Genomic DNA, 27,788 nt, shown 5'->3' with positions numbered 1-27,788 from the left:
TATTATTATTGACTATAAAATGTTAGGCACACATTTACATGAGTGAATTTACACTTAATTAGTATATGCCCTTTCTTTCAAAGCTTTGTTAATGATTAAAATAATTACCTACCAGTAAATACTTTTCGTAGTCCATAAGGGCTATTGGGTGAATCTAGTATGATGGGGGTATAGACTGGGTTCCAAAGGAGGTGGTGCACTTTAAATTTCTTCACCGAGTGTGCTGACTCCTCCCCTCTATGCCCCTTCCCACAGGCAGCTATAGGTAAAAATGTACCCGAAGGAAAAAGGACATATGAGAGAAGGAACAATGCAACAAAGAGTGGTGAGATTTATAAACTAGCACACCACTAACATACAACGACCAGCAACGGCAACAACTGAACAGGTAACCGCAAACGAGAACCTGCAGAAAAGTCAACGCACTGAGGCAGGCGCCCAATATCCCTTATGGACTACGAGAAAAGGATTTACTGGTAGGTAATTAAAATCCTATTTCCTCTAGCATCCATAAGGGATATTGGGGAGACTTAGTACGAGAGGGATGTCCCAAAGCTTTCAGAACGGGCGGGAATGTGCGAAGACTGCTGCAGCACCGCCTGCCCAAACTGGGTATCCTCTTTGGCCAGGGTATCAAACTTGTAGAACTTCACAAAGGTGTTCTTCCCCGATCAGGTAGCAGCTCGGCATAGTTGCAAGGCTGAGACTCCTCGGGCAGCTGCCCAGGGAAAGCCCACAGATCTTGTAGAGTGGGCTTTCAGAGACTTAGGAACAGGTAAGGCTGGCGACACAGAGGCCTGTTGAATAGTAAGCCTAAGGCAACGAGCCATGGACTGCTTCGCAGCAGGACAACCCTTTTTCTGCGCATCATAGAGCACGAACAAGGAATCAGTCTTTCTGATCCGAGCCGTCTGCTTGACATAGACCTTCAAGGCTCGCACGGCATCAAATGCCTCCGGAGGAGCAGAAGAGTCAGAACTGGACAGAACCACAATAGGCTGATTCAGGTGATACGCAGACACAACATTCGGCAGGAACTGCTGCCTTGTTCTGAGCTCCGCTCTGTCCTCGTAAAAGACCAAGTATGGACTTTTACACGATAAGGCCCCCAATTCTGAGACACGCCGAGCAGAAGCCAGGGCCAGTAACATCACTGTCTTCCACCGTCATCAGAGGCTCAAACCAGGAGGAGTGTAGAAATTCCAACATCACATTCAAATCCGAGGGCGCCGTAGGCGGCACAAAAGCAGGTTGTATGTGGAGTACCCCTTGCAAGAAGGTCTGAACTTCTGGCAACAGTGCCAATTTTTTCTGGAAGAAAATGGAGACGGCTGAAATCTGGACCTTAATAGAACCCAGACGCAAACCCTTATCCACACCAGCCTGCAGGAAATGTAAGAAATATCCCAAGTGGAACTCTGCAGGTGGATTCGTGCGTTCCTCGCACCAACAGACATATCTTCTCCAGATATGATGATAGTGTTTTGACGTCACTGGTTTCCTGGCCTGAACCATGGTAGCAATAACCTTTTTGGAAAGGCCCTTGTGAGCTAGGTTGTTCCATTCAACCTCCATGCTGTCAAACGAAGTCGCCATAAGTCCAGGTAGACGAACGGTCCTTGTTGAAGATCGCTTCTTAGTGGTAGAGGCCAAGGGTCTTCGACGGACATGTAAAGAAGATCTGCGTACCACGCCCCCTGAGGCCACTCCGAGGCAATCAGAATTGCCTGGGCTCCCTGATTTCTGATTCGCTTTAGCACCCATGGGGGCAACAGAATCGAAGGAAACAGGTAGAACAGCCGGTAGGGCCAAGGAAGTCACGCGTCCACTGCCCTCGCCTGAGGGTCCTTGGTTTGAGAGCAATACCAGTGGCGCTTCTCGTTGAGACGAGAAGCCATCATGTCTATTAGCGGGCAACCACACCGTTGGATCATCTGCTGGAACACCTGATGGTGGAGTCCCCACTCTCCTGGGTGGAGGTCGTGACAACTGATTAAGTCCGTTTCCCAGTTGTCTACACCCGGAATGAGGATTGCCGACATTGCTCTTGCATTTCTTTACGCCCAGAGGAGTATCTTTGACACCTCTCGCATGCAGGCTCTGCTTTTTGTCCTTTCTTGCCGATTGATGTACGCCACTGCAGTGGCGTCGTCTCCGACTGAACTTGGATCGCGTGATTCGTGAGCAGAGGAGAGGCCTGAAGCAGAGCATTGTAGATCGCCAGAAGATACAGAATGTTGATCGGAAGGAGGGCTTCGTGGGCTGACCACCTGCCCTGGAACTGCATCTCTTGGGTAACAGCACCCCATACTCGCAGGGTCCAATCCTGATTCCCGAAACTCCAGCCTTCCAGGAAATTGGAGGACTGCAGCCACCACAGAAGGGAAATCCTGGCCTGAGGTGACAGCCGCATCATCCGGTGCATCTGTAGATGTGATCCGGACCACTTACTCAGGAGATCCAATTGAAATGTTCTGGCATGGAACCTTCCATATTGGATTGCTTCGTAGGAGGAGACCATCTTCCCCAACAATCTGATGCAAAGATGGACGGATACACGAGCAGATCGGAGCACCATGCAGACCATCTCCTGAAGTGTTCGCGCCTTGTCCTCTGGGAGAAACACCTTCTGGGCCACCGTATCCAGTAACATCCCAAAGAAAAGGAGCCGCTGAGTCGGTTCCAGGTGGGACTTCTGTAGATTGAGAATCCACCTATAGCGTGACAGACGTTGGATAGTGTGGTCGATACGGAGCAATAAAAGCTCCCTGGATCTTGCTTTTATCAGAAGATCGTCCAGGTAAGGGACTACATTGACCCCATGGACCTGTGGACAGGCCAAAGGTTAGTGCCTGGAACTGGTAGTGATCGTCCAGTAGGGCAAACCTCAGATCAGCCTGATGAGGTGGCCAAATTGGAATATGAAGCTAGGCGTCCTTGATAGCCAGGGAAACCAGGAACTCCTACTCTTCCAGACCCACAATAACTGCCCTCAGGGATTCCATTTTTAATTTGAAAATCTTTAGGTAAGGATTTAAGGACTTTAGATTAAAAATGGGCTGTACCGAGCCGTCCGGCTTTGGAACCACAAACAGGTTGCAGTAATAACCCCTGCCTCGTTGTGGTATCGGTACTGGAACAACTTTCGGATGGCCTGTTGCAACATAACCTGCGTATCCTCCAAAGCTGGTAAGCTTGATTTGAAAAATCGTTAGGGAGGAGCACGAACTCCAGCTTGCAGCCCTGAGAAAGGAGGTCCCTTACCCAGGTATTCTGGCAGGAGCTTTCCCAGATGCGGCTGAGGTGACGCAGTCGAACTACCACCTCGAGTGGGCACTGTCATGCTGAGGACTTCGTGGAAGCAGAACTGGTGCTCTGTTCCGGAGAACCAGTGGTTGCAGGTCTTTTTGGCTTACCTCTGGCGCGTCTATTTGCATTGGAGGCACCTCTGGCCCTAGAACGAAAACTCTTAGACGTAAAGGACTGAATAGACGGTCTCGGCAGGGCCCCATTGTGGAGAAACGTGGATTTCCCAGCAGTGACTTTGGAAATCCACGTATCCAATTCAACCCCAAAGAGCCATTTCCCCGAAAAGGGGAGGGATTCCACACTGCGCTTTGATTCTGCTATCCACTGACCCAACCACAAAGCCATGCGCACAGACATTGCCATGGCAGAAGTCCTAGCATTAATATTCCCCATCTCCTTGAGTGAGTCACACATGACACGAGTAGTGTCCTGAACGTGCTTGAGGAGAGTCACCATAGTGACCAGAGGCATAGCCCCCGAGAGGCCCTCATGAATCCGAGGAGCCCACGTTGAATGGTATGGGTCATCCAGCAACCTGCTATGACCGGCCTCTGCGATATACCTGCTGCCATGTAAACAAATTTGAGTGTAGTCTCTAACTTTCTGTCCCCAGGTTCCTTCATGGTAAAGGAGCCCGGGGCAGGCAGCACCGCCTTTTTGGACCGTCGAGAGACTGATAAGTCAACCACCGGGGGTTCTTCCCAGAATTTCCAACCTTCAGGAGCAAATGGGAAAGTGCGCAAAAACTTTTTGGACACTTGGAATAAGATTTTGGTACTTACCGATAAATCCTTTTCTCCTAGTCCGTAAAGGATGCTGGGGACTCCAAAAGGACCATGGGGTATAGACGGGATCCACAGGAGCTTGGGCACACTGAAAAGACTTAATCTGGGTGTGAACTGGCTCCTCCCTCTATGCCCCTCCTCCAAACCTCAGTTATAGGAACTGTGCCCAGGTGGGATGGACATTTCGAGGAAAGATTTTTGTTTAAACTAAGGGCTACCAACATACCAGCCCACACCACAAACATACCGTACAACCTTAAACCAGATAACAGTATGAATTAACAACAGCAACAAGCTGAAACAAGAAATACACAACCCGTGTATAAACTAATTTAACCAGCAAGAAAACACTGCAAGTAACATTCCGCACTGGGATGGGCGCCCAGCATCCTCTACGGACTAGGAAAATGAAGAAACCACCTTCGGCAGAAATTGTTGACGAGTCCTCAATTCCACCCTATCCGAATGAAAAATCAAGTACGGGCTCTTATGAGATAAGACCGCCAACTCTGACACCCGCCTGGCAGACGCCAGCGCCAACAGCATAACTACCTTCCAAGTGAGAAATTTCAATTCAACCTTAAGCAAAGGTTCAAACAAGGAAGACATGAGAAACCGTAAGACCACATCCAGCTCCCATGGAGCTACAGGAGGCACAAAACGGAGGATTGATATGCATTACTCCTTTCACAAAAGTCTGAACCTCTGGGAGGACAGCTAATTCTTTTTGAAAGAAAATAGACAAAGCCGAAATCTGTACTTTGATGGAACCTAATTTCAGGCCTGCGTCTACTCCCGCCTGTAAAAAGTGGAGAAAGCGCCCCAAGTGAAAATCTTCCGCAGGAGCCATTTTAGACTCACACCAGGAAACATACTTTCTCCAAATACTGTGATAATGTTTCGCCGTAACCTCCTTCCTAGCCTTAATGAGAGTTGGAATGACCTCCCAGGGGATACCCTTACGAGCTAAGATCTGGCGCTCAACCTCCATGCAGTCAAACGCAGCCGCGGTAAGTCTGGAAACACGCATGGACCCTGCAACAACAGGTCCTCTCTTAGAGGAAGCGGCCAAGGATCTTCCACCAGTAATTCCTGAAGATCCGGGTACCAGGCCCTTCTCTGAAACGACGAGAATCACGTGAACCCTTGCTCGTTGAATGATCCCCAGTACCTTTGGAATGAGAGGAAGTGGAGGGAACACATACACCGACTGGAACACCCACGGAGACACCAGGGCGTCCACTGCACTGGCTTGGGGGTCCCTTGACCTGGAACAATACCTCGGGGGCTTCTTGTTGAGACGAGACGCCATCATGTCGATCAACGGAATTCCCCAACGTTTTGTCACCTCTGCAAATACCTCTTGGTGAAGAGCCCACTCTCCAGGATGGAGATCGTGTCTGCTGAGGAAATCTGCTTCCCAGTTGTCCACTCCCGGTAGGAAGACTGCTGACAGGGCGCTCACGTGTTGTTCCGCCTAGCAAAGGATTCTTGTGGCCTCCGCCATTGCCGCTCTGCTCCTTGTTCCGCCTTGACGGTTTATATGTGCCACCGCTGTGATGTTGTCTGACTGTACCAGGACAGGTCGACCCTGAAGAAGGCTTCTTGCTTGCAGCAGGCCGTTGTAAATGGCTCTTAACTCGAGAACATTTATGTGGAGACAAGCTTCCTGGAGCGACCATTTCCCCTGGAAGTTCCTTCCTTGGGTGACTGCGCCCCAGCCCCGGGGACTTGCATCTGTTGTCATTAGTACCCAATCCTGGATACCGAACCGGCGTCCCCCTAGGAGGTGAGGACTTTGTAGCCACCACAGGAGAGAAATTCTGGCTCTGGGAGATAGACTTATCTTCTGGTGCATGTGCAGGTGAGACCCAGACCATTTGCTCAGCAAGTCCCACTGAAACACCCGGGCATGAAACCTGCCAAATGGAATGGCTTTGTACGCCGCAACCATTTTCCCCAGAACCCGAGTACAGTGATGGATCGACACTCGTCGGCCTCAGAAGTTCCCTGACCATCGTCTGCAGTTCCAGAGCTTTTTCTTCTGGAAGAAATACTTTCTGTAAATCCGTGTCCAGAATCATGCCCAGAAAAGGCAGCAGAGTGGTCGGAATCAACTGAGATTTTGGCAAATTGAGTACCCAACCGTGCTGTCGCAGAACAGACAGTGACAAATTTACACTTCTCAGCAACCGTTCCTTGGACCTTGCCTTTATCAGGAGATCGTCCAAGTACGGGATAATTGTAACCCCTTGTTTGCGAAGGAGAACCATCATTTCCGCCATGACTTTGGTGAAAATCCTCGGAGCCGTGGAAAGCCCAAACGGCAACGTCTGAAATTGGTAATGAGAATCCTGTATCGCAAACCTGAGGAAGGCCTGATGTGAAGGACATATCGGGACATGTAAGTAGGCATCCTTTATGTCGACTGACGCCATAAAAAGGTGATTTTTGTTACTTACCGTAAAATCTCTTTCTCTGATTCCATCTGGGGGACGCTGCGCCATTACTTGTGGGTTAGAGGTGTGTGGTTGTGGAGTTTGGCACAGAACTAATAAAACCTGACTCCTCCCCCCTCTAACCCCTCCCATCTCCTTCCTGCCTAGCCAGTACCTCAGTTAACGTTTAGCCAAGCCAAAGGAGATAGATCAAAGAAAATTAACTGGTTAAACCAGACAAACATCTGGGAGGGATCGCAGCGTCCCCCAGATGGAATCAGAGAAAGAGATTTTACGGTAAGTAACAAAAATCACCTTTTCTCTTTCATCCATCTGGGGGACGCTGCGCCATTACTTGTGGGATTTCCCAAAGCAAGCTAATAAGAGGAGGGAGACGGGGACGGCATAGCCGTCTTTAATATACGACGCCCAACAGCGGCAGTCTCCAAACCAAAAGTATGAAAACGGTGAAAGTATGTGTGAAAGTATGAACTGACGACCAGGTTGCCGCCCTGCACAGTTGCTCAACAGATGCACCACCGCGAACAGTTCCAAGAGGCTCCAACAGCTCTAGTGGAATGAGCCCTAATTGAGTCAGGAACCGAAACATTAGCAGACACGTAAGCCTGTCTTATGGCCGAAGTTATCCAACGGGCCACAGTATTTTTGGAGGCCGGCCAACCTCGTTTCGGAGCATCAATCAAAATCAGCAAGTTATCCGTACGCCGGAATGACTCGGTGCGAGACAAATAGACACGTAAAGCTCGAACCACATCCAGGAGAGCTAAATGAGAGTCCTCCCCAGGAGAAGATGTCGGAGTAAAGGCCGGAAGGACAAGGTCCTGATTTAAATGGAATTTTGAAACAACCTTTGGAAGGAAAGAAGGCTTAGTCCGTAGAACCACCCGGTTCTCATGAAACACTAACAAGGGGGGTCTGCAAGAAAGAGCCGCCAACTCAGATACTCGTCTAGCTGAGGCAATAGCCAACAGAAAAACAACTTTCTGTGTCAGATAACGGAGTTCAACCGATTCTAAAGGTTCAAATGGAGAGGTCTGAAGAGTCGTAAGGACCAAGTTTAAATCCCAGGGAGGAACCGGAGGGACAAAAGGTGGTTGAATCCGAAGTACTCCCTGCAGGAATGTTTGAACCTCTGGAATATTTGCTAGTTTCTTCTGAAAAAGAACCGATAAAGCTGAAACCTGACCTTTTAGTGAAGAAAGCTTTAGGCCCTTGTCGAGACCCTCCTGAAGGAAAGAGAGTAGGCGAGGTAGCCTAAACAAATGCGGAGTTAGTCTCCGTTTTTCGCACCATGCAATGTAAATACGCCATATCCTATGGTAAATGCCAGAGGTCACCGGTTTCCTAGCTCGAATCATCATCTGAACAACCGATCGAGAAAGACCTTTTGCCTTCAAAATCTTGGATTCAAGAGCCAAGCCGTCAAAGCCATCCGATGTAAATCTGGGTGGCGACAAGGTCCTTGAATAAGAAGATCTGGTCGCAGAGGTAGGCGAAAGGAGTCTCCGACGACCATACTGCGCAGTAGAGTGTACCACTGTCGACGCGGCCAATCTGGAGCCACTAGAATCACTGCGAGACCCTCTCGCCGAATGCGTTGAAGTAGACGCGGGATCAGTGGAATTGGCGGAAACACATATCCCAGTTGAAACTGCCATGGAGCAGTTAGAGCATCGATCAGGAATGCCTGTGGATCCTGAGTCCTTGCGCCGTAGTGAGGAAGTTCTGCGTTGAGGCGAGACGCCATCAGGTCTGTCTGGCATTCCCCATCGGTCCACTAGAGAGAGGAACACCTCCTGATGAAGTTCCCATTCTCCCGGATGAATCGTGTGATGACTCAAAAAGTCTGCTTCCCTCCTGGAATGTGGATCGCGGAGATCACCGGAACCCAACGTTCCGCCCACGCGAGGATCTGAGCGACTTCTCTCATTGCGGACCAGCTGCGAGTTCCTCCCTGTTTGTTGATGTAAGCCACTGCGGTGGCATTGTCGGACTGCACACGAACTGGTTGACCCTGTACCATGGTTTGAATGTGAAGGAGTGCATACCGAATCGCCCTTAGTTCCAGAATGTTGATTTGCAATTTTGACTCCTGATTGCTCCTGATCACTGGAAGTGATGAGTCTGGAACACTGACCCCCAACCACTGAGGTTTGCATCCGTGGTGACCATCATCCAAGACCAGATCGTGAAAGGTGTACCCTTTTTCAAATTCCGACTGTGAAGCCACCATTGAAGAGACTGACGAGTCTTTACCGACAAGCGGATCAACTGTAATTCGAGACGCGGTTCCGTCCGAGTCCAACAGTTGAGAATCTGAGTCTGGAGAGGTCGGGCATGAAATCTGGCATATGGAACTGCCTCGAAAGAGGATACCATCTTGCCCAACACCTGCATACATCTGAGGACCGACACTACTGGTAAGTGTAACAGGGTTCGGATTCTGGACTGTAGTCCCTGAATCTTGTCCGCCGGAAGAAACACCTTCTGGCTGTTGGTGTCGAATAGAAGTCCTAGAAAAATCATTTTCTGAGAAGGAAGTAGAGATGACTTTTGGAAAGTTGATTATCCACCCGAACGACTGTAGCGTCTCCATCGTGAGATGCAGGTTCTGAGTGAGAATCTCCGCTGATGGTGCCTTGACCAACAGGTCGTCCAAATATGGAGTGATGTTGACCCCTTGACAACGGAGAACTGCGACTACATGACCTATGACCTTTGTAAAAACCCGGGGAGCCGTAGAGAGACCAAAGGGAAGAGCCTGAAACTGAAAGTGCTCCGGGCCCACTGCAAATCTCAGTAGAGATTGATGTCCTACCCAAATCGGGACATGTAAGCAAGCGTCTTTTATGTTCTTGAATTTTTGGGTTGAGGGATACGGGTTGAGAGCCTTCAGATTCAGAATGGTTTGAAACGAACCATCCGGCTTGTCTACGAGAAAAAGACCTGAGTAAAAACCCCGACCCCTCTGATGAGAGGGAACCGGAATGATTACTCCATTTTGTAAGAGGGTTGTTATTGCCTGAAGGAGAGCTTGACGTCTGGAGGGATCGTCTGGGAGAGGTGTTATAAATAGTCGGGTTGGGACTGTTTCTTCGAAATCCAACATATATCCTCTGGATATGACTCCCATTATCCACCGATCCGGTTTCGATAGGAGCCACACATCCTTGAACTGAAGTAACCGGGCCCCAACCTTCTTTGATCCCTCCAGGAGACCTGAGGCGTCATGGCTCAGGTTTGTCGGCAGGCTTACTGGCCGGCCTGCGAATAGCCTGGGATCCTCTTCCTCTGAAAGACCCCCGTCTTGGAAATCTGTAGGAAGCACGAAAGGATTGGAAACTACCTCTGCCCTGTGTACGAAAGGACCGAAACCTTGTAGGTTTTGGTTTGTGAGGTGCAGATGGAAGGAAAGGACTCTTTCCTCCAGTAGTGTCTGAAATAATCTTCTTTAACTCTGATCCAAAAAGAAACTCACCTTCAAAAGGCACTGCCGTCAAGGTTTGCTTTGAGTCAGAATCAGCATTCCAAACTCTAAGCCACAAGGAGCGTCTTGCGGATACTGTCAAGGCTGAAACCCGAGACTGTAGCGCAACCGAATCCAACCAGGCCTCACCCACATAAGTGAGGGCCTCCGAAATCTGCTCTGCTAATTGGATGGCTTCTGACGGATCGTCCGACTGCATTCCCGATACCACCTGTGCAAGCCATTCATCCACGGCCTTAAGTACCCAGGCACTCGCCAGTACTGGACGGAGGGAAACGCATGATAAAGAAAACATAGATTTTAGTAATGCTTCTATCTTCCTATCGGTAGTGTCTTTTAAGGTCACAGACTGTACCGACGGAATCACCGTAGCTTTTGCCAGATGTGAAATAGGAGCGTCTACCTTTGGGGCCGTCTCCCAAAATTTTGTATCTTCCTCCGTAAAGGGATATAGAAACTTTAACTTTTTAGGCGCCTGAAAACGAGAATCCGGCTTAAGCCAGGGTTCTTTTAAAATATCTGCAAAGTGAGAATAAGAAGGGAAGGCAGTAACCTGTCTCTTCTGTCGTTTGAAAAAGGGGGAAGGAGACTCCTCCACCGCCGCGTCCTGAATATTAAGAGTCTGACGAATGGCTTCTATTAGCAATCTAACTTCCCAAGCCGAAACTTCATCCCATTCAGGATCTACCTCCCCCTCCTCCAAAGGAGATGACAGAGTGTCCGCCTCCTTACCTGGAAACGCTATAGCTGGTAACGGCTGCGATCGCTTAGTAGCAGTCGAACTGCTGGCCGCATTTACAAACTTATTTAAGGACTGAGTTAAATCAGTGATACTCCTGCCCATATTCTGGGCCCACAAGGGCTCCACCTGAGTCCGAGCAGATTCAGTCTCTCTAGACTGACGCCAATCTGAAATTGCACCAGAACATGCTGTACATAGGGTACCCGCGTCAGTACTACCTTTTTCTAGCTTTGAGCCACACTGAGTGCAGGAAAATTTAAACCACTGAGGCCGTTTTTCCCTTTGAAGGTTTGTCCGGTTTACTAGTCATTTTCTCTATTCTGAATGTACTAAAGAAAGTAGCATACAATTGTGACTAGTGACCTTTCAATAGGAAATTTATAGCTTGAAGAGATCTCTGGGACTGTAACCCAGTATGCTGGCTCTCTTTGCTAAGTAATAAACAGCCTTAGCCCATTAGCTTGATTGTAATCTCCCCCTATGAATAGCCCCTCTATACTTGCGGTTTTGTAAATAAAGTCTCCCCCTGACAGCGTCCCCCTCGGAAGATGGCGTCAGGCAAAGTGACGCGCGCGCGGGCAGAGCAGGGCGGGAAGCCGTCCCTGCACTCCTGTTACTACGCGATCAACCGGAAGTTCGGGCTGCCGCGCGTTGCTAAGAATAGCGACTTACGCGGCGGCTTCTCCGGGATCCCCGTCCGTCCCCACAGCCCCTCAGACACTACTGCGGGTGTAGGGATACAGGTCTCCGGCATAGCTCCCGCTGGTGGGCTTGCGCCGGGGGAGAGGGGGTCGGGAGAGGGGGTCGGGGGGTGAAATATTAATAATCAATAAAATAAATCAAATAAAAAAAAAATATATATATTAAATAAAATAATAATAATAAAATAATAATAAAAGCAGTTTGGGGACAGCCCAATACTGTCAGTGACAGATTGTGGCTGTCCAGTACCTTTTTGATCTGTCGCTTTAGTGAATAAAAAGGCCCCAGTGACCAAGGTATGGTGGCCCTTTCTGACAGCATCCTTGTTCCATTTATACCTGTCACCTGTAGACAGGGACTAGGTATAGAAAAATAAGAAAGGAAAAAAAAAAAAAAAAATCTAAGGAGAACGAAAAACTGTGTCTGTACTCCACAGGCACAAAACTAAAACTGAGGTACTGGCTAGGCAGGAAGGAGATGGGAGGGGTTAGAGGGGGGAGGAGTCAGGTTTTATTAGTTCTGTGCCAAACTCCACAACCACACACCTCTAACCCACAAGTAATGGCGCAGCGTCCCCCAGATGGATGAAAGAGAAATCCCCCCCTTCCAGGCTAGCAATTACCGCTCGAAGAGATTCCATCTTGAACTTGAAAACTTTCAAGTATGGATTGAGGGATTTTAGATTTAGAATTGGTCTGACCGAACCGTCCGGTTTCAGCACAACAAAGAGGCTCGAGTAGAACCCCTCCCCCCGTTGGGACGAGGGAACGGGAACAATGACCCTCTGTAGACACAATTTTTGTATCGCTGCCAGCACCACCTCCCTGCCCGGAAGAGCTACTGGTAACGCCGAAATGAAGAACCGGTGAGGGGGTATCTCCCGAAACTCCAGCTTGTATCCCTGAGACACAATCTCTAGGACCCAAGGATCCAGGTCTGATTGAATCCAGACCTGACTGAATATTTGTAGACGGCCCCCCACCGGTCCGGACTCCCCCAGGGAAGCCCCAGCGTCATGCGGTGGACTTGGTAGAAGCAGGGGAGGACTTTTGGTCCTGGGCGCCTGACACTGCAGGTGGTTTCCTTCCCCTTCCTCTACCTTTTGAAGCGAGGAAGGACGAACCTTTTCCACGCCTGTATTTATTGTGACGAAAGAACTGCATCTGCTGATGTGGTGCCTTTTTCTGTTGTGTGGGAACATAAAGGAAGAAAAGAGGACTTAACCGCAGTCGAGGTCGAGACCAGGTTAGCCAAGCCATCCCCAAACAAGACAGTACCTTTGAAGGGTAACGCTTCCATAGCCCTCTTGGAGTCGGCATCAGCATTCCATTGATGGATCCACAACGCCCTCCTGGCTGATATCGACATGGCGTTGGCTCTTGATCCCAAGAGACAGACATCCCTCACCGCATCCTCCAGGTAATCTGCAGCGTCCTTGATATAACCAAGAGTCAAAAAGAACATTATTTTTATCAAGGGTATCCATATCATTAGCTAAATTCTCAGCCCATTTAGCAATAGCACTACTCACCCATACCGACGCCACAGCAGGTCTGAGCAATGCACCCGAATAAGCGAAAATGGACTTCAGAGACGTCTCCAGCTTGCGATCCGCCGGATCGGAGAGCTGCCGTGTCAGGAGACGGAAGCGCCACTTTCTTAGACAAGCGAGATAGAGCTTTGTCAACATTTGGAGACGCCTCCCATTTTTCCCTGTCATCAGAGGGGAACGGATATGTCATGTAAATCCTCTTGGGAATCTGCCACCTCTTATCCGGCGACTCCCAAGCCTTTTCACAAAGAGTATTCATTTCATGAGAGGGGGGAAACTTCACCTCAGGTTTTTTTCCCTTAAACAAGCAAATCCTTGTTTCCTGTACCGCAGGTTCATCAGAAATGTGTAAAACATCTTTTATAGCAACAATCATGTACTGAATACTCTTAACTAATCGTGGATGTAAAGCAGCCTCAGTGAAATAGACCACGGAATCAGAGTCCGTGTCGGTATCTGTATCTACCACTTGAGTAAATAGCCGCTTTTGCGACCCAGATGGGGTCTGTACCTGAGACAAAGCCTCTTCCATGGACTTTTTCCACACCTGTGTCTGTGACTCAGACTTATCCAACCTCTTTGATAAAGAAGCTACATTCGAATTTATCGTACTGAGCAATGCGAGTAAATCAGGTGTCGGCTGCGTCGACAGTCCCAAATCTAGCCCCGCATCCGCTCCCCCAATAACCTCCTCTGGTGAATAACATTCAGCCTCAGACATGCCGACACGTAGTACCGACACACACAGAACGTCCCAGCTAGGTGACAGGCCCACAATGAAGCCCAGATAGAGGACACAGAGGGAGTATGCCAGCTCACACCCCAGCGCCCATATATCCCGACAAAAGATATATGTACCCAGCGCTGCTTAATTTATAATAAGAAGCACCACACTGCGCCCCCCCCCCCTTCTGAATATCTCCCCGTTACTTGTGAGAGGAATGTGGAGGTCCCGGCAGCGTCTTCTTCAGCCGCGTGTTGAAGGAGAAGATGGCGCCTGTGAGCCGCGGGACAAAGCTCCGCCCCCTTCCCGGCGCGCTTCGGCCCGCCAAATTTGAAAATGAAAAAGATGCCGGCGGGGGTTTAAGAAACTATGCCGAGGCACCGAAAGCCTTCTGCCGGTCCCCGACCTCAGTAACATGCTGCCCAGGGCGCCCCACCTCCCCAGCACCCTGTAACTACCGTTGGTGATGTGTGTGGGAGCATGGAGCACAGCGTTACCGCTGTGCTGTACCTTCCGTTACTGAAGTCTTCTGCCGTCCTGAAGTCTTCTGATCTTCTCATACTCACCCGACTTCTTTCTTCTGGCTTCTGTGAGGGGGTGACGGCGTGGCTCCGGGAACAAGCAGCTAGGCGCACCAAGTGATCGAACCCTCTGGAGCTAATGGTGTCCAGTAACCGAGAAGCAGAGCCCTTAACTAAGAAGAAGTAGGTCTGCTTCTCTCCCCTCACTCCCACGCTGCAGGGAGCCTGTAGCCAGCAGGTCTCCCTGAAAATAAAAAACCTAACAAAAAATATTTTCCAGAGAAACTCAGGAGAGCTCCCCTGTGAGTGTCCAGTCAGTCCTGGGCACAAAGTCTAACTGAGGTCTGGAGGAGGAGCATAGAGGGAGGAGCCAGTTCACACCCAGATTAAGTCTCTTCAGTGTGCCCAAGCTCCTGCGGATCCCGTCTATACCCCATGGTCCTTTTGGAGTCCCAGCATCCTCTAGGACGTAAGAGAAATTTTGTCTGGATTTTTCCAGACCAACTTAAACAGGTCATCTAACTCTGCAGAATCAGGTAAAGAAAAAACAACGCTGTGACGCAGTGTCCTGTAGAGGTAGCTTTAACATGTCCCGTATAGCCAGAATTAGGGGTTCAATACCCTGAGCAGAATCAGGATCCCCACTACTGGGATCTAAGTCCTCCACATCTTCCTGTATATCCTCATCTGAATCAGAGTAGGACAGGTAAACCACGCTTTTGTGAACCTACATGAGAGATGGAGGGCTGTGTAACATCTGCCCTAGCAGCTAAATCTGCAACAGCCTGTTGTAGTAGCATAGTTTTCTAAACATTAGAAGACAGTTGTGATGATGACATATCAGACATCATAGTTAAGAGCCCCTAGCCAGGAGGGCTCTGGACCCTCTCCCCCAGCACCTTCACTGAGTTGTGAAGATTGGCTGCATTGTTCACATGAAACAGAATCAGTATATAAGGGAGAAAATCTAGTGTGGCACACACTACAGAGTTTGTATTTACCCATGCTTACAGTAATCACAATGACATACAGACAGTAATAATGATCAAGCCTGCCCTTACTGTATGTGAGAGGAGATGCACAGAGAGAGACACCAGCACACCCCTAGCTGTACTGCCCCAGTGAGGCTGTCAGCTAATTATTTTACAGTAAAATTCTGTCCTGTAGAGGACCAAATTGGATACAATAGCGGCTCTCCAACTTTGCTACACCCGGTACCAGTTTTTCCAGCGTGTCTTGGGAGTCAGGAAGAGCTGTGTGTGCCGATTGCTGCTGCAAAATGACTCTGGTCCCGCACTGAAGTAGCTCCACCCCCCCTTCCCCCCACCCAATGGTGCCTGAGCTACAGCGTTTTTTTTATGGCAATGTCTCTAATCATGCTTAAAAACATTGCACCAATGCTAGTTTAAGCCATACTGAGCCAGTTTACATGGGGTGCTCTAGCGGGCCCCCCCCTAGGAGGGTCCCGTATGCCACGCCCGCTTTCAGCCGCACTTTGAACCCGGGGACCTCCCTAGCGGGTCCCCCAGCTTGTACTCACCACAGACGTCACCTTCAGGTTAGTATTAGGGGTGTGCGGCGTGCTGCGATTGCAACAGCCAAGGCACAGTGCCCCGCTGAACAACCACTCACTCAGGACAGTGGTCCTGCAGCGGGGAAGCGGCTCTGACACCTCGCAAGGCCGGTGACTGTCCCCCCTCTAACTTCCCACGGTGCAGGTATGCTGTTTCCCAAACAGCATATCAAAAATAATAAAAAGTTTAATAGAAATTGAAGAAAACTCTCTGGAGCTGCAGAGATGTGCATCCACTACTGAGGGCACTTTTTTCTAAACTGCATGTGGGAGGGGCATAGAGGGGAGGAGCCAGCACACCCACTGAAGTCTCCCCAATATCCCTTATGGATGCTAGAGAAAATAGGATTTTAAATTACCTACCGGTAAATCCTTTTCTCCGTAGAGGATGCTGGGGTCCACATTAGTACCATGGGGTATAGACTGGTCCACCAGGAGCCATTGGCACTTTAAGAGTTTGAGAGTGTCAGCTGGCTCCTCCCTCTATGCCCCTCGCACCAGACCCAGTCTAGAAACTGTGCCCGAGGAGAGGGACACCTTCGAGAGAAGGATTATACAGATAGTGGCGAGATTCACACCAGCTCACACACATAAGGCAAAACAAGCTAGCTTGAAACTCCGCAACCGCTGAAATATTACTCACCAAGTAACAATGCAGTACTTAACTAAAAACAAAGTTGTACTAAACCAAATAACTACTGCAGGAAAACGAAGCGCTGGGCTGGCGCCCAGCATCCTCTACGGACTACGAGAAAAGGATTTACCGGTAGGAAATTAAAATCCTATTTTCTCTTACGTCCTAGAGGATGCTGGAGTCCACATTAGTACCATGGGGATGTACCAAAGCTCCCAGAACGGGAGGGAGAGCACTGAGGCTCCTGCAGGACCGATTGACCAAACTTTGACCTCTGAGTACCTAAAGTATCGAACTTGTAGAACTTAGCAAACATGTTCTAACCAGACCAAGTAGCCGCTCGGCAAAGCCGAGACACCCCGGGCAACTGCCCAGGAAGACCCCACCTTACGAGTACAGTGGGCATTAACCGATTTCGGACACTGCAATCCTGCCGTAGAATATGCATGCTGGATAGTGAACCTGATCCAGCGAGAAATAGTCTTAGAAGCAGGACACCCAATTTTCTTGGGATCATAAAAGGACAAACAGAGTCAGATTTTCTGTGACGAGCAGTCCTCATTACATAGATCCTCAAAGCCCTCACAACATCCAAAGACTCTGATGTATTCGAGTAGTCAGTAGCCACTGGCACCACAATAGGTTGGTTGATATGAAAAGCCAACACAACCTTTGGAAGGAACTGCTGACGCGTCCTGAGCTCAGCTCTATCTTCATGGAAGATTAAATAGGGGTTCTTACAGGACAAAGCCCCCAATTCAGACACACGTCGAGCAGAAGCTAAGGCCAACAAAGTAACAGCCTTCCATATGGGAAACTTAACTTCAGCCTCGTGTAAGGGCTCAAACCAATCCGATTGCAGGAACTGCAACACCACGTTAAGATCCCAGGGTGCCGTAGGCGCCACAAAGGGAGGCTGGATGTGCAGAACCCCTTTCAAAAAGGTCTGTACCTCAGGGAGGGCAGCCAATTGTTTCTGAAAGAAAATGGATAAGGCCAAAATTTGGACTTTTATGGATCCCAAATGCAGACCCATATCCACACCTGCTTGCAGGAAGAGGAGAAACCGTCCAAGCTGAAACTCCACCGTTGGAAATTTCTTGGGATTCACACCAAGACACATTTTATCAAAATGTAATGGTAATATTTAGACGTTACCCCTTTCCTAGCCTGTATCAGGGTAGGAATAACATTGCTTGGACTACCCTTTCGGGCTAAGATCTGGCGTTCAACCGCCATGCCGTCAAACGTAGCTGCGGTAAGTCCTGATAGGCGAACGGCCCCTGTTGCAGAAGGTCCTCGCAGAGGAAGAGGCCACGGATCTTCCAGCAGTAGGTCCAGAAGATCCGCGTACCAAGCTCGCCTTGTCCAGTCCGGAGCAATGAGAATTGCCTCAACCCTTGTTCTCTTTATGAGCTTTAGAATTCTTGGAATGAGTGGAAGTGGAGGGAACACATACACTGACTTGAACACCCACGGAGTTACCAGGGCATCCACCGCCACTGCTTGTGGGTCTCTCGGCCTGGAACAGTACCTACGAAGTTTGTTGTTGAGACGTTAGGCCATCATGTCTATGTGAGGCACGCCCCAACGACTGGTCACGTCTGTGAACACCTCCGGATGTAGGCCCCATTCTCCTGGATGGAGATCGTGTCTGCTGTGGAAATCTGCTTCCCAGTTGTCCACTCCTGGAAGGAAGATCGCTGACAGCGCCAACGCGTGCCTTTCTGCCCAGAGGAGGATTCTTGTCACTTCTGACATCGCAGCCCTGCTCTTTGTTCCTCCCCGTCGGTTTATGTAGGCCACCGTCATCACATTGTCCGACTGTACTTGAATGGCCCGATCCTGTAGAAGATGAGCCGCTTGGAGAAGACTGTTGTACACGGATCTTAGTTCCAGAATGTTTATTGGAAGAACGGCTTCCTGATTTGACCATCTTCCTTGGAAGGTTTCCCCTTGGGTGACTGCTCCCCAACCTCTGAGACTTGCATCCGTGGTTAGAAGGATCCAGTTCTGGATTCCGAACCTGCAGCCCTCCAGAAGGTGAGGCATTTGCAACCACCAGAGGAGAGAAATCCTTGCCTTTGGTGAGAGACGTATCTTCTGGTGCATGTGCAGATGAGATCCCGACCATTTTTCTAGGAGATCCAGTTGGAAGGGTCGAGCATGGAATCTCCCGTACTGTAGAGCCTCGTAGGAGGCAACCATCTTCCCCAGAAAGCGAATGCACTGATGAACCGATAGCTGGGCAAGTTTCAAGACATCTCGGACCATGGATTGAATCGCCAACGCTTTCTCCCTTGGAAGAAACACCCTCTGCACTTCCGTGTCGAGGACCATCCCCAGGAGAGAATCTCCTTGTCTGCTCCAGATGAAATTTTGGAGGGTTCAGGATCCACCCGTGATTCTTGAGCAGTTGAGTCGTAAGAGCAATGGACTGCAATAACCTCTCCCTGGACACTGCCTTTATCAGTAGATCGTCCAGGTATGGAATTATGTTCACTCCCTGCCTGCGGAGAACCATCATCTCTGCCATCACCTTGGTGAAAACCCTCGGTGCCATGGAGAGACCGAACGGCAGTGCCTGGTACTGAAAGTGACTGTACAACAGTGCGAAACGGAGATAAGCCTGATGCGGCTGCCAAATTGGAATGTGGGAGGTACGCATCCTTGATATCCAGGGATACCAGAAACTCCCCCTCCTCCAGACCTGAGATCACCGCTCTCAGAGATTCCATTTTGAATTTGAACTCCCTCAGATAGGGGTTTAACGATTTCAAATTCAAAACTGCCCTGACCTCGGTACCATGAAAAGGTTCAAATAGTAACCCTCGTTGTGCATATGAGGCGGTACTGGGACAATGACCTGTGACTCTTCCAATTTTTGGATAGCTTCCTGTAGGATAGCCCTGTCTGTCAGCAAAGCTGGCAAGCCTGATTTGAAGAATCGGGGAGGCGGGAGTTCTTGAAACTCCAGCCTGTAACCCTGGGACACAATATCCTGTACCCAGGGGTCCAGGCCGGACGACACCCACACATGGCTGAATCATCTCAGTCTCGTCCCCACTGGCCCCTCCTCCAGGCTGTGCGGTCCACTGTCATGCTGAGGATTTTGATATACCAGAAGCAGGCTTTTGGTCCTGGGAGCCTGCAGCGGATTTTGCCCACCCTCCTCTAAAGGTGTTATGCGGCTTGTTCTTTCCGGTTTTAGGAGCCTGAAAGGACTGTGACGTAGCTGAAGAAAAAGGGTTTCTTCGTAGCAGGCGCAGCTGAAGAAAAGGCGACTTACCCACAGTTGTCGTGGACATCCACACATCTAGCGCTTTCCCAAATAGAGCCTGACCTGTATAGGGTAGGTTCTCCACGCCTCTCCTGAATTCAGTGTCGGCAGACTATTGGCACAGCCAGAGTCCTCTACGAGCAGAGACAGACATGGAAGATATCCCTGCAGCCATCGAACCCAGGTCTTTCATGGATTCCACCGTAAATCCCGCAGAATCCTGTATGCTACTCAAGAACAATTCAACGTCACTTTTATCCATTGTATCCAATTCCTCAAGTAACGTGCCAGACCACTTTACTATAGCTGTTGGAATCCATGGACAGGCAATAGTAGGCCGTAATATCGCCCCCGAAGCCGTGTATATGGATTTGGAAGCAGTGTATATGGATTTGAGTGTAGTGTCAATTTTGCGATCAGCCGGTTCTTCCAACGCGGCAGATCCCGGGACAGGTAAAACCACATTCATTGACAGTCTGGACACCGATGCGTCAACTATGGGTGGGTTTTTCCATTTCTTTCTATCCTCCTCAGGAAAGGGGAATGCAACCAGAACCTTTCTTGGGATCTGGAATTTTTTTCTCTGGGTTTTCCCAGGATTTTTTCAAATATAGCATTTAACTCTTTAGACGCAGGAAAGGTTAGTGAGGCTTTCTTTTTATCCGTGAAGTAAGGCTCCTCAGGTATTGCGTCAGCAATATTTAACACATCTCTAATGGCTTCAGTCATCAACTGCACCTCTTTTGCAAGAGATGCCGCCCCCCACAGCACGTCCCCATCACCGTCTACCGTGTCAGAGTCGGTATCCGTGTCGTCTTGCATAATCTGAGCAAGAGCACGCTTTTGAGAGAGAGTGCCAGGGGGCACTGAAGGTGCCGACCCGGACCAAACAGCCATAGAGTTCTGTAAAACCTGAGTTGCAGTTTCATTCTGTGCTACCCTAGTAGAAATCTGAGAGATCATACTCTTAAATAAAGGTTAACCACTCAGGTTGTTATTAGAATCTGTGCTAAATCAGAGCAATCCTGATTACATGGAATATGATCATCCTGAGAGGACATATCCTCTGCAGCATATGACACAGAGTCCCTAGACATTGCTTTTTGTGAGACAGCAAACACCCCCAGGGAAATGGCAGACAAAGCATCCCCACTGAAACACAGAGTTTGGAGCCAACCCACGCACAGCGCTTTTTAAGATAAAGGACACCCCTTACCAGTGCTAACTGTGTACCTTAATAGGTTACACAGTCTATTACACAGCCTCCCCCCCCTTCTACAACCCCCTGGTACCGTACAGATAGCTGGAGTTGATGTGGAGGGACAGCTCTCCCCTGTCAGAGTCTCTGCATGCAGGAAAGATGGCACTGAATGCTACTGGGTTCGCTCTGAGGAGAAGATGGCACTGCTTCCCGCTCTGATTTGAGGTATGTGCTGGTGATGATCTGGGGTCCCCGACAGACTTTCCGACCAGTGTAGGCCCTGGCTCAAGGCGCCCCACCAAGTACCGCTGAGCCCTGGAGCGCAGTTAGTACTGCGCTCCATACCGTTGCCACCATCTTCACACTGGCTCCCCGCTTGTCAGGGGGGCCGGTGACTAACTCGCCACCGAAGTCTTCTGGCTCTGTAAGGGGGTTGGCAGCATGCTGCTGGGGTGAGCGATCCTCTATGTCGTCGAACGTTCGATCCCCTCAGGAGCTCAGTGTCCTGTCAGCGGAGATAGTGGCTCAGACCCCTCAGGGCGGACACTACTTACACCCCCCCCCCTTAGTCCGTCGAAGCAGGGAAGCTGTTGCCAGCAGCCTCCCTGTGCCTAAACTCTATTGAAAAAAATAAAACTAAAGAAACTCCTATTGAGCTCCCCTAGCTGTGACCGGCTCCTCCGGGCACATTTTCTAAACAGGGTCTGGTAGGAGGGGCATAGAGGGAGGAGCCAGCCTACACTCTCTAACTCTTAAAGTGCCAATGGCTCCTGGTGGACCCATCTATACCCCATGGTACTAATGTGGACCCCAGAATCCTCTAGGACATAAGAGAAAATTACAGCATTTGCTATCGTTCACTAGACAACACAAATCAGGTAAATACAAGAAAAGAAAAGAAAAGAAAAGAAAAGAAAAGAAAAAAAAAAGAAAGAAAGAAAGAAAGAAAGAAAGAAAGAAAGAAAGAAAGAAAGAAAGAAAGAAAGAAAGAAAGAAAGAAAGAAAGAAAGAAAGAAAGAAAGAAAGAAAGAAAGAAAGAAAGAAAGAAAGAAGAGACACACACTACTACTTTTTAGTACCCATTTACCCATTACTTAAGTCGTATTAAGTTTAAGAACAAAGCAAGCACATGGGGTCCACTCAATTCACTGTGATGTGCCAGGTCTGCACAAGTCCACCACACATAGAACCCTAAGCATCGCATATTTTCCAGTGCACCTCTATGAGGAGCAGGACATTACCTTCGTGCACACTTGAGTTTTCTCCACTGAGTCCAGACATTCAATAAAAACTATGCAGTACAGCTATACCTCGAGTCGAATTTCACATTAATAGTTAAATCAGCATCTGACTTTATTCACCTTTATATTTGACTCTCAGAATTAAACCATATAGAACACTGAATGTAATGACACAGTTCAAGCTATTCAATTTTGTCTGCATACTTAAAGCATCTACAAATAAATCTTTAAGTTTAACAGTCTTCATTTGCTAGTATATCAAAGTATTGTCATGCTTCATGTAATTGGTGATTTGCCTAAGACAGCACAGAATCTTTAAAGGGAAAGAGAATATACATACATAGGGCCAGATTCAAATATCCTGTACCCCCTACCGCCCGCCGGCGGTATTCTTTTACTGCCGACAGGCGCGACAACTTCATTTCAGCTCGCTACCCCCGCAGGTAGCGAATTGAAATGTGTGTAAAGAGACCCGTTTGATCGCGCCCATTACTTTAGTTTGGTTTAGGTGCTTGACGCGCCTAAACCACACTGAAATGAGCGCGATAACAGGGTACATTTCAATATCCCCCGTCACTTTAGACGGGAGGTAGTGGGTGCGATAGGATTTGAATCCGGCCCATAAAATTTCAAGGCACTGTAACTTCCTACTAAACATCCCTATGCGCATGAACGTCAATGTCTTCACATACCCTGAAGAATGCCTGGCTTGTGCATCTTCAAATGATCACCAATGGTCCATCCTGAATTCTGCACACTGTACAGAGAATGCTCATCGTTTATTTACCTCAGTTGGTTATTACAGGACAAAAGATGGCAAAGCTTATTGCATTGCAAAAATCTAAGACCATTTTAAAAGCAGCTTGTTACAGTGAGATTAAAATGATTGAATGTTCAGTGCATTGCATGTTTTAAGACAGGATATAGGAGTCTTATTAAATGCCTTAAAAAGAAGTCGTTCTCATAAACTCATTAACTTAATACAATATGCCTATGTATATACCTTGTTGAATCAATAATTTTTCTGTTATTTTAAGCAACACTTAGGATATTACAATAAACAATTTAGTAACGAAAAAAATGCAATATATACAACACTTTGCTGGAGAGAATACATACTCACCTTAAGAATACCGTCAGAGAAGGACAATGGAACAGTAGGGAGATGAGCAGACTGAGCAGTCATGGTAATGGGACTGGCTGTGTGGTGGGGGACCATCTGTAATTGTGGGTATGGTCTGACCACCACAGCCTCCTGCTTCTCATCACGAGGAGGAAGAACTGAATTAGCACTAAGCAGGTCACGGGACTGAACCTCCATTTCTCGTACAGTCTCATCGCCTCCTGGTGGAAAAAAAGGAAATAAACTAACTCGAAAGCATAACAATTCCACACACAGTAACAAAAGTATGTACATTTTTACGTGAAAACAACATTTAGTCCTGTATAGCTAATACGGACAGCATTTTTGCAGAAACACACTCCATTGCTGGAGCTACAACTGTTTTTCATAGTACCTAGTTTTAACACTAATTAACTCCCCCCCACCCCGATCTCCCATCACTTTACAGTAAACAACTGAAGCCTACCCTAAGAATTTAACAGCCAGTCAAATGTGTACATTTTTTTTATGGCATGCATTAATAAGTCATAGAATATCCATTTTATGTATATTATTTTTCATTCAAACCACATTATAATCATGCTCTATCTCCATCAATATTACCATCCCACCCCTCATCAACATTGATATATTCCTATTCATTCATCACCGACTTTCACATCACTAACCGCCTACCCAAAGCAGAGAAAGATAACACAATATAAAACAAACGATAAAAATGGTCATTTCATAACTAGCCTATTTAAGTCAATTCAACTGAGCGCACAGTTATGTCTGACCAGATGATTTCTTCTCACACCCCTACTGGGGGGCAAGCAGAAATACAACTAAACTACTGCCGCAATATTGTTTTCTGCCTTTAGCGCAGTGCAAACAGCATCATGACAGGCACTTAAGTCAGAATGACCGCTCTCTTGACTAAACATCCGGATTAAGGTGTAAGAACCAGTATTCTCCAACATAATATTGCTGTCAATTGAATAGCTCTGGTAACTTTTTCCTGGCACTATTTATTTACCCTCATATCCTTTAAACAGTAGCAATGTAAACATAGGCTGATCTGCAACAACAAATTAATTATTTTGATAACATATGCACAAGACTGCATTACCGGTCCCTTGGATATTCTGCCCCACAGCAGTTCCTCCACTCAAAATCTGTGGTGAAGCAATGGGAGCCCCTTGACGGGGAAACTGTTGCGAACTCATGTCCTCCTATCAAGCACAGAAAGTAATCAAAATATTATATACACTTTAGGAATACCAAAAGCATTACTTACAAATTCCAAATATTTAGGAGATACTGTAAATTGTCAATATACATAGCTGATATCATAACTCTTTATGGGTTTATGTACATGGACTTTCCATAAGCACACACAGAAAGAGAGAACGAACAGAAGGTTTATCCGATGTACATAACACAATCAGTGAACACTGAAGTCGACATACATTTCAATGCAAGGATTTTAAGAGAAATATTAAAAATTACTTATCTAGAAACTATAATAATTAGTGCAGCGCATACCTTCTGTATAACGCACCCTTCAACAAATATTAACAATGGCTCTATTTTACCCAGCAATTCACATTATAAATCAGTCTTCACATCGTAAATCACTAGTGAAAGACTACTGTATATGGAATTTTCTTTTCATGCATGAACTCTGCTGCACCTTTCCTAGATTGCTATCTCCTATGGCAAACTGAAAACAGACTATGCACTCACTCTCAAAGGGGAACAACATCCCTCATAAAGGCCAGATTAGTACCCGAAAAAAAAAGATTAGTAATTCGGACAGCACACATACTATATGGGAAATGTTAAAACATCAGGAAACAAACCAAATTATCACACGACCAGTAAAAACACACCCAATGTACTGAGCAACGCCTACTCATGAATCTGCCACATACTGTACAAGTTTGCTGCTAAATAAAAATATTATTATATATATATATATATATATATATATATATATATATATATATATATATATAATAATACATACATACATACATACATACACACATACACACACACACACTGTCCCAAACAACAACAGAGTGCCAGCTGACGTGCCCGGTGGAGAAGTAAGCAACAGTGACAGGTGCAGTGAGAGATGTACGTAGCAGCCCCCGGTTCCAGCTGTCACACGAAGATGCAGAACAGGGAGCCCATGTATCACGGCGGTATCACATACATACGAGGCGGGGAGATGGGCACAGTACACCAGTGTTTGGGGGCCGCCGCTTCCTCCCTACCGACCAGTTCCGACCCGACTGCTGCTGATTACTCCGCTCTCACTAAGACACTTTCGGTTTCCGGTTCCGGTCTTTCTCTCCCCTCATCAGTCTGACTGACCCGCGCTCCACCATCCATCACGTGACCGGGCGTTCGCCAACCAGCGGCAGCCTGGATTTCTGCACGTGATTTTGGTGCTTGTGTGTGTGTTTTGTGTTTTTTTTTTGCCTGTCAAACTTTATTACCTCTGCCAAAAGACACACAGTGATATACGAAACAAGACGCGGGTGTACTACAGTACTCTCACTGTTTGGAAATATCCCTGTACTGTGGTCGATAGACCTAGTTATCATCACATAGGGCAAATCATGTATTCACTGCCATAGAATGACATAGCCGTACGGGGCTGCAGTACAGACGTATAATGACAATGACTGTATATGTGTTCGTACAATATGCATATGAAGAGTAGTGTCCTTGGGAAAAAAAAACACTGACAGCGGCACAGGGCCCTAATACTATCAGATATTATAAAGAGGACAAGTGGAAGTGTTTCCTATAGCAACCAATGGGCTTCCAGCTATTTATAATCAAATACAAGCAATAAAATGATGGATAGAATACGAGGCTGAAGTTAGCTTCTTATTCGGCCAGCTTCTTATTCACTTCTTATTCGGCTCCAGCTTCTTATTCAGAAAATATTATATTAAAATAAATGAAATAAGGATAGATCACTAAGTTAACATTATATAAACTTCAAATAGTGTCCCTTACATTACATTAATGTTATTTACATTACATTTTGCATTAAACAAAAATGATTTTGGCATGAAAATGGTGGTAAAGCGGGCACAGACACCAGATTTCTTCATTTTGAATAAGAAGCTGTAGTTGTGCAAGGGTTAAACAGCGTTGGTCAACAGATTTGATACTTGAAACTCACACAGGGTGGTCACTTACATATCACCCACCTGCAATTTGCCTTGACCAACGAGCATTTGGGCACGAAAATGGTGGTAAAGCGGGCACAGACACCAGATTTCATCATTTTGAATAATAAGCTGTAGGTGTGCAAGGGTTAAACAGAGTTGGTCAAGAGATTTGACACTTGAAACCCACACAGGGTGGTCATTTACATATCACCCACCTGCAATTTGCCTTGACCAACAAGCATTTGGGCATGAAAATGGTGGTAAAGCGGGCGCAGACACCAGATTTCTTCATTTTCAATAAGAAGCTGTAGTTGTGCAAGGGTTAAACAGCGTTGGTCAACAGATTTGACACTTGAAACCCACACAGGGTGGTCACTTACATATCACCCACCTGCAATTTGCCTTGACCAACGAGCATTTGGACATGAAAATGGTGGTAAAGCGGGCGCAGACACCAGATTTCTTCATTTTGAATAAGAAGCTGTAGTTGTGCAAGGGTTAAACAGAGTTGGTCAACAGATTTGACACTTGAAACTCACACAGGGTGGTCACTTACATATCACCCATTTGCAAGTTGCCTTGACCAACAAGCATTTGGGCATGAAAATGGTGGTAAAGCGGACGCAGACACCAGATTTCTTCATTTTGAATAAGAAGCTGTAGTTGTGCAAGGGTTAAACAGCTTTGGTCAAAAGATTTGAAACTTGAAACTCACACAGGGTGGTCACTTACATATCACCCACCTGCAATTTGCCTTGACCAACAAGCATTTGGGCATGAAAATGGTGGTAAAGCGGGCACAGACACCAGATTTCATCATTTTGAATAAGAAGCTGTAGTTGTGCAAGGGTTAAACAGCGTTGGTCAACAGATATGACACCTGAAACTCACACAGGGTGGTCACTTACATATCACCAACCTGCAATTTGCCTTGACCAACAAGCATTTGGGCATGAAAATGGTGGTAAAGCGGGCACAGACACCAGATTTCATCATTTTGAATAAAAAGCTGTAGTTGTGCAAGGGTTAAACAGTGTTGGTCAAAAGATTTGACACTTGAAACTCACACAGGGTGGTCACTTACATATCACCAACCTGCAATTTGCCTTGACCAACAAGCATTTGGGCATGAAAATGGTGGTAAAGCGGGCACAGACACCAGATTTCCTCATTTTGAATAATAAGCTGTAGTTGTGCAAGGGTTAAACAGAGTTGGTCAACAGATTTGACACTTGAGACCCACACAGGGTGGTCACTTACATATCACCCAATTGCTTCT

The 27,788-nt window shown here is 47.5% G+C and overlaps 1 protein-coding gene across 10 annotated transcripts in view; it reads right to left on the bottom strand.

Moving 5' to 3' along the window:
* SAP130 (Sin3A associated protein 130) overlaps positions 1 to 25,748 on the bottom strand; it is a 206,214-nt gene extending 180,466 nt beyond the window's left edge. For 5 of the 10 annotated variants that reach the window (XM_063915877.1, XM_063915878.1, XM_063915880.1 and 2 more), the window contains exons 1-3: positions 25,537 to 25,747; positions 24,445 to 24,547; positions 23,334 to 23,554 (exon numbers count right to left, since the gene is read on the bottom strand). In XM_063915877.1, coding sequence (XP_063771947.1) covers positions 23,334 to 23,554; positions 24,445 to 24,541 — 318 coding nt within the window. In that variant the 5' untranslated portion in view covers positions 24,542 to 24,547; positions 25,537 to 25,747. Of the gene's footprint in view, positions 1 to 23,333; positions 23,555 to 24,444; positions 24,548 to 25,536 lie in introns of all 10 variants that reach the window. The other 5 variants (XM_063915874.1, XM_063915876.1, XM_063915879.1 and 2 more) reach the window with 3 other exon arrangements.
* Between the last annotated feature and the right edge of the window lie 2,040 nt (positions 25,749 to 27,788).

Source organism: Pseudophryne corroboree, chromosome 4 (genome assembly GCF_028390025.1).
Source record: "Pseudophryne corroboree isolate aPseCor3 chromosome 4, aPseCor3.hap2, whole genome shotgun sequence".
Lineage (NCBI taxonomy): Eukaryota > Metazoa > Chordata > Amphibia > Anura > Myobatrachidae > Pseudophryne > Pseudophryne corroboree.
Note: the sequence above shows the minus strand (reverse complement) of the source record. Positions and strands in the feature narration are given on the sequence as shown.